The sequence below is a fragment of the Panthera pardus genome, unplaced genomic scaffold (assembly GCF_024362965.1).
Source record: "Panthera pardus isolate Hobbes unplaced genomic scaffold, ASM2436296v1 HiC_scaffold_24, whole genome shotgun sequence".
In the NCBI taxonomy this organism is placed as follows: domain Eukaryota; kingdom Metazoa; phylum Chordata; class Mammalia; order Carnivora; family Felidae; genus Panthera; species Panthera pardus.
In genome coordinates this window covers 40,967,785-40,982,449 of record NW_026526810.1, presented here as the reverse complement: position 1 = coordinate 40,982,449, position 14,665 = coordinate 40,967,785, and the positions used below count along the sequence as shown (strand labels likewise).

The 14,665-nt window shown below is 40.1% G+C and overlaps 1 protein-coding gene across 4 annotated transcripts in view; it reads right to left on the bottom strand.

The window, feature by feature from the left end:
• RFX7 (regulatory factor X7) overlaps positions 1–4,636 on the bottom strand; it is a 134,035-nt gene extending 129,399 nt beyond the window's left edge. Inside the window, exons 1-2 of one of the 4 annotated variants that reach the window (XM_053889037.1) lie at positions 4,527–4,636; positions 4,210–4,372 (exon numbers count right to left, since the gene is read on the bottom strand). In XM_053889037.1, coding sequence (XP_053745012.1) covers positions 4,210–4,370 — 161 coding nt within the window. In that variant the 5' untranslated portion in view covers positions 4,371–4,372; positions 4,527–4,636. Of the gene's footprint in view, positions 1–4,209; positions 4,376–4,526 lie in introns of those variants that run through there. The other 3 variants (XM_053889038.1, XM_053889040.1, XM_053889039.1) reach the window with 3 other exon arrangements.
• Between the last annotated feature and the right edge of the window lie 10,029 nt (positions 4,637–14,665).

The window sequence follows — 14,665 nt, the reverse complement described above, 5'->3', positions numbered from 1 at the left end:
AGTAAACTCTAAAGTTATAAGCTTTATAGTAAATGTTTCCCACTGCAGTTGAAGGAACAATAACTATTCTCAGACAGAGCTCATAAATGCCCTGACCCAGAACCAAGGACAAAATGGAACTGCTGAGTTCTAGTACATGGGACAGAAATCAGGTCTAATATGGCTTTACCATGTAAACCTTGTGGATCATCATACTTTGCTCTCTGTAACTAATATATAAAAAAGTAAAACAAAACTGTCTAATTTGGGTTTAAATTGAATTTAGAAAACATCCAAAAGGTCCACAGACATAATTTCACTTTGATTATAATTTTAAGTCTAAAATGCATGAGATTCCGAAGTCTGTATGACTTACCGGACTGAATAAAGACAAGAAACTCTGGCACCAACACTGCTTCCAAGGTGTGATAATTAATGAGAGGAATCCTATCTTTCCTGTCATTTAATTTGTCTGTTTCCAAGAAGTAGGTAGGACAATGACACATCTTAAGGACTGTTTAACAAATGGTTTGCAAGGTCTTACAAATAAATAAATAAAGGGTTATAAACAGGCTTATAAACAACTGATAACTAATTCTTTCAAAAATCCCTGAATTTGTTTCTTGAGTAAATACAGTATTAGAACATTCTCTACAGTAAAACATCGGGATTTCTTTCAAATTTCTAGATAAAGGTTTGCTGTTTATGTTACAGCCAAATTGCAAATGTTAATCACTCACACCCATGTAGGTATGATTATTCTCCTAACTAATCACAAACAGGCAGAAGAGATATCAAATGTAATTTTTTTCTATCCTATTTTTTTCACAAGAATTTTATTCTATCAGGGCTTCAAGTAAAACTGTTTTAAAATGGAAACTAAAGCAGTGTGTGTGCGTGGGGGGGGGTATTTTTAACTAAACACAAATTCTCTTTTTTTCTTCTTTAAACTACGAAGATATTGGGGAGACAAGAGGAATGAAAAACTTGCTTTGGGTTTTTTTTTGTTTTTTTTTAGGTATCCAAACAGGGGTGCAATGTTAATTTCAAGCAGTTTGCAGTGAGGTTAGCTGTGGCTGTTTTAGGTTGCCAGAACAGATTTTTATTTAGGAAAAAAACACAGGTTACTAGTTTCATTTTTTTAATGCAAAGTTTATATTAGAATCCTATTATTTAGAAAATAACATTTTCACAGCATATTCAGTATTAATACACATCTCTGTAAATACCTCTCCTCTCAAAGTAGTAAGTGATTTGGACCTTTGTCTATCGAGTGGGAATGAGGAAGGTCAAGAAGTGCCAGCTTATAAACTTGGGACTTAAGTGGATGATACTCTTAAATATATCAACAAATATTACAACACTATCAAGTTGGCAGTATCTTCATTTTCTAGAACTACCTTATTAACATTTTTTTAGAATTTTATTTCCAATTCTTATGAAATAATTTCTGATCTCATCAGGTACCATGATTTCAACTTTGAACACTTAACCTTTTTTTTCAAAGTCTCATTTAATGCTTAAAATTACAATGGACATACTTTCATCAAACAGCATTTTAGTTTAACAGAATAATTATGAACTGAAATAATAAATAACTCATTGTCCAACTAAGGGCCTGCCTCACATATTATATGTATATTTGTTGAATAGGAAGACAAGTACGGACTTGTTTGTGATCTGCAAGTTCAATAATTTAGAAACTGTGATCAACCTAAATGCAAAACCCATTTGATAATTTTAAAATGCCACATTTTGGCTTAATGTAATTTTAAATTCTCATTAGTAATGATACCAAAGGTTGATGTAGAAAGTAGTACAAAACTGATCTCTCAGAGCATTATCAAATTATAAAGTAACTGATAAAAAGATATTGTTCCCTCAAAAAATGTGAAATGAGATACTTAAAGAATTGCAATCTTATCTATTAAAAATTGTTTTAATTTAGCACACTAGTTCTTAGAGGAGATGGTGGTGAAAAGGCTTTCACTTTTTTTAGTGTCTTTATTTTAGATAGTCACTTGATGAATAATACAAATCCAGCCTTGTGGGTCAGGGGATATGAGACTATATATTAACTATCTCCACTAATGCTGTTTATGACCCACTACTGTTGTTTGTTCCAAAGTTCTAAACGTAATCATTTTTGCAAATAGGATTTCTACGCTTGAAAATTAAACACTAGTAAGTGTGGCATTACAATTTTAAAATAAAGATATGAAATTGTATACTTGGGGATGAAGGTGTTTGTTGCCCATTATTTTTTCTGAGCAAGTAGCAAAAAATGAAGTGCACTCTAGGATAAGTTTTTCTCACATTAGAGTCAGTGCAGTTAAGTTGTAATGAATGTGTAAATACAAATTATCAATGAAAGGATAATTAAATCACATGATTTACCAAAAAGAGCACTATCATTATTATTCAGTCAGTTGGCTATATAACTTCTATTTTAAAAATATAAAGTGGAGTTTCCTTTCCCCTACTGTTCTCATAATAAATTAAAATACATTACTAATTCAACTTTTAAAATGTGCCTTTTGTAAAAGATTTTAGTTCTTTAATTTGGATGCCCCTTACCTTAAATGTAAAAACCAAGGGGCAAATACAATTCAATGATGATTTCAGAGACACTAAGTTACATTAAGTTAATAGGGGTTAAAACCCACTACTTTCTGGCAGGATATTAACCATCTCTCCCTTTAAAGTTTTCAAAAGGGGGTGAGGGTATCCCTTAAGGAATAAAGGCTTCTCTCTCTGTCTCTCTGTCTCTGTCTCTCTCTCTCTCTCTCTCTCACACACACACACACACACACACACACACACACACACACACACACGACAATCTTACTTCTCTGACCTATTCAAGCTGCCAAAACATGACTATCATCAAAGCCAAAAAATTCTACCTTAAAATATTTAAACTTCATTTTAAAATTAAAACTGAAAGCAAGATACTCAGCTGCCAACTACTGTGTAGTAAGAAACTATTAAAGCCTGCACTGACCTACTTCATATCAGCATCATGACAACATGGATGTATGCCAAGAAATAATAAAAATTACCATATAACAAACCTTAATTTTGTATTTAAAAATTGTGACTTTTTAAAATGCATAAATATTGTACTACAATGTGTTATGATGCATTTATTTTTAAACTGCAATAAAATGAAGGAGTTTTACTATTTTAGTAGTCATATTCAATGATGGACATGTGGTATTTCATTTTTAAAATCAGAGCTTGTTTTACACCACATTCTATTTTAAAACGTCTATTAAAAGCAATCTCTTAGACCAAAGTCCAAATATTGCTTTCCACTTTTAAAACAGTACTACATTTTTTAAAAATGTCAGTTAATGAAGAATCCTACAAAAATAATGCAAGTTCATGTTCAAAGAATATTTACAATGGCTCTAACAGAGGATAGACTTAACTCAATGTATTTAATTATTAAAAGATTGCCACCAGTCCGTCAGAGTTTAACCTAATGCTGAAATATTGTAAATTCTCATACAAGCAAGCAGAGAAATGGCAAAGGATATCTCACCTATGGTTTTTTTAAAAAAAGAAAAAGGCACGAAATGGCAAGACATTTTAAAATAAAACATCTTTTTAAATTAAAAAATCACTTTACAGTGTAAACTGCCACCTTAAAATATCATATACTAAAAAAGCCCTTTCTTCACAATCATGCAAATAAACTCCCTGGAAAGGAAATTTAATCTCAGAATAAAGAAGGCAAAAACATCCAGAAATAGCAGCTAAACCAACCGAAAGGAAGAGACACATTAGGTTTTGTGCTGCATATTAATATTCTTACGCACAATGTCTGTTTGGTGAAAATTCACAATACACTTCTTCCTCTCTGTATGACTGCAAAAAGGAGTAAACACATTTCACATTCCTGAGTCCTAAATTCATGCCACGATCATGCAACATGACTTAATTTCGTCCCATATTCCTCTTACACATAAATGAACACCACAAATAACTTGTTTATCTACACTCACAATTGAGGGGGTAAAAGCATTTTTGGGGGGGGGGGGGATATGGAGACCAGAGGTGATGCAAAGTCCCCACACCTCCAGAGGTCCTATAAAAATGCACCCGACTCTGGATACCCACATTCAATGAATGCTTCAGCCTCTTCCTCCGCCCGCCGCCCCCCACCCCGTTTGCAGCAGAAATGTGCCTGGGCTTTTTTACCCCGGCGATGGAGGATCCTCTTACCAGATGGAGTTCTTGATCTTGTGTTGCAGCGCGCTGGCCTCTGTCCCTGGCAGCCCAGGCACAAGGGCTGGCAGAGCCACCCCCGAGTTGGGGGCGCTGGGGGGAAGCTGCTGATGGGCATCAGGCTGCTGTGGTGGCGGCTGTTGTTGTTCCTCTGCCATCGCTGCTGGAGGGGTGGGAGGGAGGGAGGGAAGATGGGGGCTCGGGGAAGGGTGAGGGAAGAGACGGGGAGGGGAGGACGAAGGGGGAGAGGAGGAGGAGGGGGGAGGGGAAGAGGAGGAGGAGGAGGAAGGAAGCTGAATAAGCTAGGCCTTTACCCCAGGGCTCGAGTGAGTCGCTTTCGCCTGCCGCCTGGGGGACATCACCGGGGAGACCGAGCGGCTCCTCACGGCAGGGACGCTTCACCGCGGGAGAGGCATGGCGGCGCCCCTCAGCCCCCCGCCGCCGCCGCCTCCTCCCGTCAGCGGCCGGGGCTGAGGGGGATGAGAAGGGGACGTCTGAAGACGAGGTGGGGGTGGGGGGGCCAAGGCTCCCCCAAATCCGAGAACGATTGCTCAGGGACTCCGCGGCCCGGCCTTCCTTTCTTGCCCCGGGGGCTTTCTACTCCGGGGGCCCACGCTGCTGCAGCCCCAGGCTCGGCTCCACGCCACTCCCCACGCCGCCGCCGCCGCCGCTCGCTCCCGGCCCCGCCGCCACAGCGGCCGCCGCTGCCCAGCCAGCCCAGGAGGCAGCCTAGTGCGCGCAGCCGCACTGCGGCCCGGCGCAGACGGCTAAACACCTACCGCTCCGCCGGGGGAGGGGGGGGGGGCGTGGACCAGCGTGTGCGGGTTACGGGCGCGGGCGCGGGCGCAGGGGACCGGGAGGGGGGCGCACGGGTGCGCAGGGCAGGCGCGGGCCAGCTCGGCCCGGAACGCGCGCCGCCCGGGCAGAGGAGGGGACTGGCCAAGCTGGTGGAGGAGAGCAGGAAAACGTGGGGGAGGTGCTGGCGAGAGAAAGAGAACTTGCGTGAGGACGAGGAGGAGGAGAAACCAAATATAATATTTGGCGTGGAAATGGGATTCTGGTTTTTTTTTCCCCTTGCATCTTCAAATCAAGAAAAGTGAAATTAATCAACATTATTCCCTCTGCCCTCGACGAGTGATTATTGCTTCTCCCTGGGTAAGCGAAGAGAATTGAAGCAGGTAAGAAGATAAGCTGACTTTTCCAAAGCCCCCAAAGAAGAACACCCGTTGGAATTAACCACCCTTTAGGTAATTCAGTCTTGAACGGAAATCGCAAGTCAGGAGCTGGGTTGAGTGCTTCTCAGTCGGGCATTCAAAGCCCTCCAAATCTGGCCCCACTTTAGTTATCCAATCATAGCTGCCTCCATCCCCCTGCAAGAACTCCCGGCTCCAATCAGTGAAGTCTCCATGCCATTCTCAACGCGCAGCAGATTCATTCTTCCTTCGTGCCTTTGCTCATGCTGTTCCCCTCACCTCCCCACCCCACCCCCTTTCCAGGAATGCCCTCCCTCCCTCCTCTATACCACTCTCAAGCCAACCCAGGCTCTAAGGCACAGCTCAAGTCGCGGCTTGTCAGGGTCCCTGGCAGCCAAGGCCCCTGCCTGCCTCTGAAAGAAACACATACAATTCTGGCAACATGGAGGCTCAGGCTTCAGACATAAGCTCCTTCCTTTGGAGCCAGTTGAACCCCTGGACACACACTCTGTGCCCTTCTTCCCATTCACACTTAAGAGACAGTTTTGTCTACCAAGAATAAGACCCTGCTAGAAACAAGCAAGTCCCCTTTAAGAGCAGAAGAATTGGCTTTTCTAGGTGGGGCTCATCAGGCAGGCCTAAACTCCCTGGCTGTAGAAGACAACCGCCAAGGCCTCTGGCACCAGATGGAACAGCTGCTCAGCTCACACTGACCTTTCTCTGGGCCTGTGGGTGTTGTGAGCTCTCAGCTTTAACTTTTCTAACAGTTTCTATCAGGTTTCTACCTATCAGGTTCTCTGGCCACTTTCCTGCTGTGCTTGGACTTTGGGCCATGAGGCTCTGCCACCACTTAGAGTCCTGGGTGAGCAATCTGATTGGCTTGGGCTTCCTGGCTTTGGAGTGTTTTGTGCCCTGCCTTGCCCTGGAACTCTCTTGCTTTTGCACCGCTGTGCCCTCAGGCCTGGCTCCCAGATTTACTCTGAATGCTTGTAGATGGTCAGGGGTGGTGGAGTAGGAGGAACACCTGTGTACAAAACACTGCTCCTCCATGAGGATTTCAGGCTGCTTGGTTTCCTTTGCAGCTTGATACTCTTTGCACTGATTGTTTCATACAAATTGGTCCCCTTTCCTATAACCTAAGGTCACTATTAGCTTAGCCACTTTAGGAAAATATAGGTTGTTTATGAATTCATTTTGCATATGCACCTTTGTGTCCTCTACAGACAGTATTTTTCTGTACCAAACTGATAGACATGGCGTGCACTAGATAGAAGCTTTAGATAGAAGCTTTGAAAAAGAATAACAATTAGGTAATGTTTGCTGAGCACTTTCAGCCTGCCAGACCTAGCACTTTCCATACATTATCATAGTTATTCCTTCCCAAACTATATATAATATAGGTATTCTCCTATAAATTATCCTATTAAACAAATGAAACAGAAGCTTGGAAGGATTAAATAACATTCTTAAAGTTATCCAATTAGTAAATGAAGGAGCCAGGAGTTTGATCCTGGAAGTCTAATTGCACAATCTGCAACCCATGCTGAACATGAGATAATACTAAAAAATCTTGAGTGTATATATAAATTCCATGTCCATAGGGAAGATGGAGAAAGCAGAGAGGAAGAAAGAAAGAAAGAAAAAGAAAGAAAGAAAGAAAGAAAGAAAGAAAGAAAGAAAGAAAGAAAGAAAGAAAGAAAGAAAAGCATTGGGGAAAGTTGCGTAGTCCTCCAGATTCTAATTTTTTTACCTCGCTAAGAAAGTATGATGGCTTCACATTGCCACACCCTGGGAGGGAGAGATACTAGGGAGTGAGGGATTTCATTCAAGAAAGATAATGTATCTGAGACCTGCCAAAGGCCCTTAAGAAAAGGAAGCTGAGAAACTAGACTTTTTTTTTAAGTACGCCAGTGGGTGTCACACAGGCTGGCTTCCCGAGTGCAACTTTTGAGAGTTTTTTATCGGTTCCATGAAAGAGCTATGTCACCCCAGCAGCCACTAGAGGGCTCAGCAGAGCTGCAACCCTGAGCTGCCCTGGGGTGAGGATGGAAGGGCGGTGCTTGAGCTTGAGAGGGCATTGTAGAGCCTTTGGGGCCTTCAAGAACCAACAGGCGGTTGGAGGAGACATCTGGGACTCTTAGGTTCAACCAGCAATTAGTGGCAAATTGTATCAGACTGAAGAGACCTAACTGCTAGAATGAGACATTTTTGCAGGAAGGAAAGGATCTGTCTCCCACTGCTCCTTTAACATTTGGGAGTAGAGTGTATTCTATTGCAGTCTTCAGAGAGGGCTATAACTAAAATCATGCCATTAGAAACCTAAAAGAGAGCTGACCAAGTTACCCAAAATCTTGGATAGGGACTCGAGCCAAACCTAGACACTGAATAAAGGTAGCAGTGTAGCCATGTACTTCTGAAATTGTATGTGTACCCCTGTGGTTATGAAACCCTATGCTATGGTCCCTGAATCACCCAGAATCAGTGTGGCTCATTTTCCTAGACCTTCATTTTGACTCAGTGAGAAGTAATGGAAAACATTATAGTAAACATGAATTTTTAAGATAACATTAGATTTTGAGCTTATATTTCCCAATCCTGAGGAGTATAAGTCTATTCTTTTTGTGAAAGTGTACTCCAGTGGAAAATTTTGAGAAACACTGATGTGGTGGGGAAGAAAGACTCTGGTCTTGGAGTCAGAAGACCTGGGAATTCAAATCCTCTGTTTCCATCTCTATAAAAATGAAACTAGTGACCCACTTCACAGAATTGTTATGAGGAACAAAGGTAAGGTGACATCTAAACCACGAAAGTGGTATATGCGTATAAAGAATCTCTACAAGGTGGAATGTGAGCACCTGAAAGGTAGTGACTATGTTTTATTTATCCTGGTAGTCCTGGGACACAATTCCTTTTACTCCTAGGTGTTTAGTAAATATTTGTTGAATGCAGTATTTACTTAACCTTAAATTTCTTATCCCAATGCATTATACCATCTTGCTCTCTTATGTCTGTAAACCTTGTCTCTTCTATGAAACTGTAAACTTTTTATACTATCCAGACTATACAGCATATACAATTATATATTTATCATGCTTGATATATAATATTGGGCCAAAAAAATACACATATATACATACTTATATAAAAACCTGGTCCGAACTGGACATAGTTTACATTCTTTAGGACAGAAAGACATATTAACATATATTAAGTATACAAGATGATGAGTTATAAAATAGAATCATGTCAACTCATGTTACAGAGACATAGTGGAGGGAGGTATTGGTCCTGTTTGGGGTAAAAGAGCTGTCTGGAGAAGGTCTCTTGGCTAGCATTTGAATTGGGTCTCATTGGGTGAGTAGAAGAAGTTCAATAGGCAGAGCACTGAAGGAAGAGGATTTTAGCGTAAGCACTGGTGTGAAGGGCACATAGGATGAGTGAATAATGCATCGGTCAATGTTAGCTTGGTGTTCAGATCCTTAATTGACTGTATAAGGGAGGGAAAGGAAGGAGAGGGAGACACAAGCCCATTTTACAAGATGTTACTCTGGGTTATTAGTTATAATTGTTCTGACAAAAGATGAATCCTAAAATAGGTTTCATCAATAGTAAACATTGGTTATGTATTCAAAGTGTACGTTTCACTTCTACAAATTATGGTGGTTTACAATAATGAAAAAGATAAGGTTCTACCCTATTCTTTTATTCCCCCTTGAAAGTAACAAAGTGGGGGGGGGGGCACCTGGGTGGCTCAGTCAATTAAGCGACCCACTTCTGCTCAGGTCATGATCTAGCTATTCCGCAGTTCAAGCCCTGCCTCAGGCTCTGTGCTGACAGCCCAGAGCCTGGAGCCTGTTTCAGATCCTAGGTCTCCCTCTCGCTCTCTGCCCCTCCCCCACTCACACTCTCTCTGTCTCTCAAAAATAATAAAATAAACATTAAAAAAATGTTTAAAAAATAACAAAGTAGGGGCACCTGGGTGGCTCAGTTGGTTGCGTATCCGACTCGGTTTGGGCTCAGGTCATGATCTTATGGTTTGTGGGATCGAGCCCCACCTGAGGCTCTTCACGGACCTCATGAAGTCTGCTTGGGATTCTCTCTTTCCCTCTCTATCTGCCTATATCCACTCAAGCATGCACGCGTGCTCTCTCTCTCAAAACAAAAACAGCAAAGTATTCCCTCATCCTTTTTCCTTTGATCATTACTTCCTCTGCCTCCTCCATTGCAAACTTTTCCTTCTAGGACTTGAAAGTAGAATATGTAATCACCTACACATTATTATTTATGGAAACAATGAAGGAAGGCTTTCCACCTCCAAAAACTCTTTCTCCATATCAGAAAGTGATGATTAATGTATGGGGGGTAAGCTGTTGCCTTTAGAAATGTATATAGTTTTAGAGGAGCTGATATATTAAATTCCAATGCTGTAATGTAATTGAGTTTTCAGTCTTAATAGCATTAGAGGGAAGGAGTTGGGTAGGGGAGTGGGGAGGAGGACAATAAAGAAAAAGCAAGATTATAGAAGAGGGAGATCAGAGGGTTAAAAACCAAATGCATGTTGGCAAATATGGATAAATTTTCTTTATGCCATACTTAGTATGATGTGAAAATTTGAATTCTCCTATTAGAGCACAAATACTCCATTATGGTGTTAAAACAATGGTTTGTGAAAATAAAGTAGCCTAACTATTCAAATACTGGGCAAGGCATGAGGATGTTAACACCGTCACAACCTGGCTCTGTGACCCTATCTATACAAGACATTCTTTCAGGTTATCTCTAGGGATTAATGGGATAAAGTTCTCAAAATATACTTGGTTTTTCAGGTGAAAGGTATTATAAAAATAAATGCCAATCACTGCCTTGACTCCACTTAGAAAATTTACACTGTTGTTACCATATACATGTTTGTGTTGTGACCTGCAATTCTCTTTATATTAAAGAAGGTTCAAGTTAGTATCATCTGCTTGAATTTTAAAAGAAGTGTTTACTTTTACTTAGGGCTAGAAATGTCCCAAGTTGAAATTTGATATCTTGGAAATTCAGGCTAGCAGCAGCTGTGAACAGAAGCAGGTAAAGGAAAAGCACATTTAACTAATCCTAAAAGTGACAATGAAAAGACACTGGAGCCAATCCTACAATAAGAAGGTCTGCACCTGTGCAGTATGAACTGGCAGAGCCTATTTAGTGACCCATGAACTCTCATTCCTCAGTTCATTTCAGGGCACATTTAAGTACCTGTTATGTACCAATGATTAATGCTGGGACCTCAGAAAGATTTAAAAATAAGTGGTAAACAAAATATTGTTAAATTTTAAGGAGTATATAATTTAAGACTGGACATATCAGCCCACATATATTTTTTAAAATGCAGTAAAATACAAATTCAAAAGAAGGTGAGTACCAGGATAACTTCCTGGGCTATTAATTTGGTTTATGTTCTTAGATTTTCCCTTCCCTTCATTCCAAACAGTCTTCAAGAAAGTTTTGTGTTTGTAGGGGCTTCTGGATGGCTCAGGCGGTTAAATGTCTGACTTCAGCTTCAGGTCATGATCTCACGGTTCGTGAGTTCAAGTTCTGCATTGGGATCAGTGCTGTCAGATCAGAGCCTGGAGACTGCTTCAGATTCTTTGTCTCCCTCTCTTTCTGCCCCTCCCCTGCTCACATTCTATCTGTCTATCTGTCTGTCTCTCTCTCAAAAATAAATAATAAACATTAAAAAAAAAAAGGAAGTTTTGTGTTTGTAGGCAAAAAGCTGTATGACAGGAACCCTTTCTTAGACAACTCTGGGGACACCACTCACATTATAAATGAAGCCTCCTAGACCACCTTAGAGTGACGTGTCAGTGTTATCCCTGGAATTGTGCCTAGCAATCTGCCTTCCAGATTCCTTGCTCCTTGAGGAGATTTTGCTAGGGGGTTAAACAAGTTTGGGGGGAGGGGGCATTTGGTAAGCAAGGGAAAGAAAGAAAGAAGGAAGGAAGGAGGGGGTTGTGGGTAGATGGAATTTTAGAGAAGGAAAAAATTTCCCCAAACTGAAAGGAGTCAAAGGTCAGGGTTACAGTAGTGGAAATACCAGCCTTGCTTCCTAGAAGCACCCCAAGAGATATCCAAACCTCAGACCCTAGTGTGGGTGAATCCCTCTACCACTTTTGGTTCATGAATAGGGATGTTACTTGGCTTCTAGGGACCATATATCCTCGAACAGTGAGGATGTCAAAGTCCATCTCCCCCCCCCCATCCCCCACCCCCAACGCCACCACCACGTTCCAGACTCAACATAAGTCTTTGAGGTTTGGGTGCACTCCTGAGGAAGAAAGGAGGAAAGCCCAGTGATAACTGAGATTAGGTTTCCTTCTACTCCAGTAGAATTGAGGGTGGATCACTCATGTCTGAGGTGAATTTAATTTGATTTAAACAACAAAAAGAAATGTGATATTTCTTGCACACCCAGATTTATATTTGCAAATTTATACTTACTAGTGGTGGACACTAAATACAAAACAGTGTTAGGTAAGATATGTAAGGTTAAGAATCACAGTGAATAGCACAGCTAATAACTACTGAGGGAGTTTAGAGAAAGAAAAGAGCAAAAAGAGACAGCTTCATGGAGGACTTGGGATAGAGCTAGAGAGTAAGGAAAGGGATGGAGTTTATAAGGTAGGAGGTGTAGAGACAAATTATAAGGGAAGAGTGATGTGAACAGAAGTAGGAAAATGAGCATGGATATGAAGAGAGAGGAGATGGGCCTAATTGGAAGGAACAGCTGATGATAAAGGTTCTAGGGGTACCAAGTTCCAAGTCTGTGCTTCCATACTGGCAGGGAGGGTTCTGTCAAGGTTTTGTCCCCTGCAATCAGTAGGAGAATATATATATATATATATATATATATATATATATATATATATATATATATACACACACATACACACACAATGCATATGTAAGCATAGTAACTTGCTATAATATCTATTATGACTATCATAACATTGTAATTATTTTATTATATTATTTAAAGGATTTAGCTTACATGATTGTGGGGGGCTGAGTCTAAAATCTGTAGGGCAGGCCAGGAGGCCAGAAACTCTTAAACCATTCACTGCAGTGTCCATGGTTGGAATTTCTTCTCTCAGGACTATCTCACTTTTGTTCTTAAGGCCTTTCATCTGATTGGATGGAGCCCACCCAAATTATTAATGATAATCTTCTTTACTTACAGTCAATTGATTGTGGATGTTAACCACACCCACAGAATACCTTCATAGCAACACCTAGATTAATTGAATAACTGGGTACCTGAGCCTAGCCAAGTTGGACATAAAACTAATCATTATACTCACTGTACTCTTTATGTCGTGTTCTTTTCCCAGTTTTATTGAGGAAAAAATTGAGATACATCACTATAGCAGTTTAAGGTGTACTGAATGGTGGTTTGATTTGCAGATACTGTGAAATGATTACTACAATAGGACAGTTAACATCCATTTTCTCATATAGATATAATAAACAGAAAACAAAAAAGAGGAAAAAATGTTCCGCTTGTGATGAGAACTCATAGCATTTGCTCTCTTAACTTTCCTTATATAGTAGTGCCAGCTATAGTCATGTTGTACATTTCATTTCTAGTACTCACTTATAACTGGAAGTTTGTGTCTTTCAACCACCTTCCTCCAATTTCCCCTCCCTCACCCTCTGCTTCTGGTAACAAGTCTGATCTCTTCTTCTGTGAGTTTTGTTTTTCAGATTCTACCTTTAAGTGAGAAAATAGAAATTTGTCTGTCTCTTTCTGACTTGTTTCACTTAGGGTAATGCCTTCAAGGTCATCCATCCATATTGTTGCAAATGGTAGGGTTTCCTTATTTTTTATGGCTGAATATTATATATTTCATTGGTTATATTCCATGTATAACATATTATATATTCAAGTGGAATATATATATTACATATATATTTATCAAAACTTTGTTATTCATTCATCAGTCAATGGACGCTTAGGGTGTTTCCATGTCTTGGTTATTATAAATAATGCTGCTATGAACATGAGGGTGCAGATATCTTTCAAAGTACTGTTTTTGTTTTCTTTGGGGGTATATTCCCAGAAGTGGAATTCTGGATCATACTGTAGTTACATTTTAAATTTTTTAGAATCCTTACTGTTTTTTTTTAATTATTTTTCAATGTTTATTTTTGAGAAAGAGACAGACAGAGTATGAGTGGGGGAGGGACAGAGAGAAAGAGGGAGACACAGAATCTGAAACAGGCTCTGAGCTGTCAGCGCATAGTTCAACATGGGGCTTGCACTCACAACTGCGAGATCATGACCTGACCCGAAGTCAGATGCTTAACTAATTGAGCCACCCGGGCACCCCCCTCCTTACTGTTTTTGATAGTAGCTCCACCAACTTACAATTCTACCAACAGTGCACAAGGGTTCCCTTTTTTCCACATTCATGCCAGCATTTGTTATCCCTTGTCTATTTGGTGATGGCCATTCTAACAGGCGTGTGGTGATATCTCATTGTGGTTTTAATTTGCATTTCCCTAATGATTAATGGTGTTGAACCTCTTTTTCATATACCTGTTATCCTTTCATATATTTTCCTTGGAGAACTGCCTATTCAGGTCCTCTGCCCATTTTTTAACTGTTTGCTGTTTGGTTTTTGGTTGTTTTCTTTTTTGTTTTGTTTTTTGTTATTGAGTTGTATGAGTTTTTTATATTTTGGATATTAACCTCTTATCAGATATATGGCTAGCAAATTTTTTTTCCCATTCTATAGGCTATTTCACTTTGTTGATGGTTTGGTGTTTTTTGTTGTTGTTGTTTTTTTTTTATTGTCCAGAAGCTTTTTAGTTTGAAGTACTATCACTTGTTTATGTTTTATTTTGTTGCTTGTGCTTTAGGTGTCATATCCAAGAATCATTACCAAGACTCATGTCAAGGAGCTTTATTCCTATGTTTTCTTCTAGGAGTTTTGTAGTTTCTGGTTTTACACTTAAGTCCTTAATCCATTTTGAGTTAATTTTTGTGAGTGGTTTAAGAAATTTTTGTGAGTGGTTTCCAATTTCATTCTTTTGCATGTGCATATCCAATTACCCCAATACCATTTATTGAAAAGACTGTCTTTTCTCCATTGAGTATTCTTAGATCCCTTGGCAACTATTAGTAGGCTGTATACTCTTGGGTTTATTAATCAGCTCTTGATTCTGTTCCTTTGGTCTATTTGTGTTTTTACGCCAGTATCATACTTATTTGATGACTA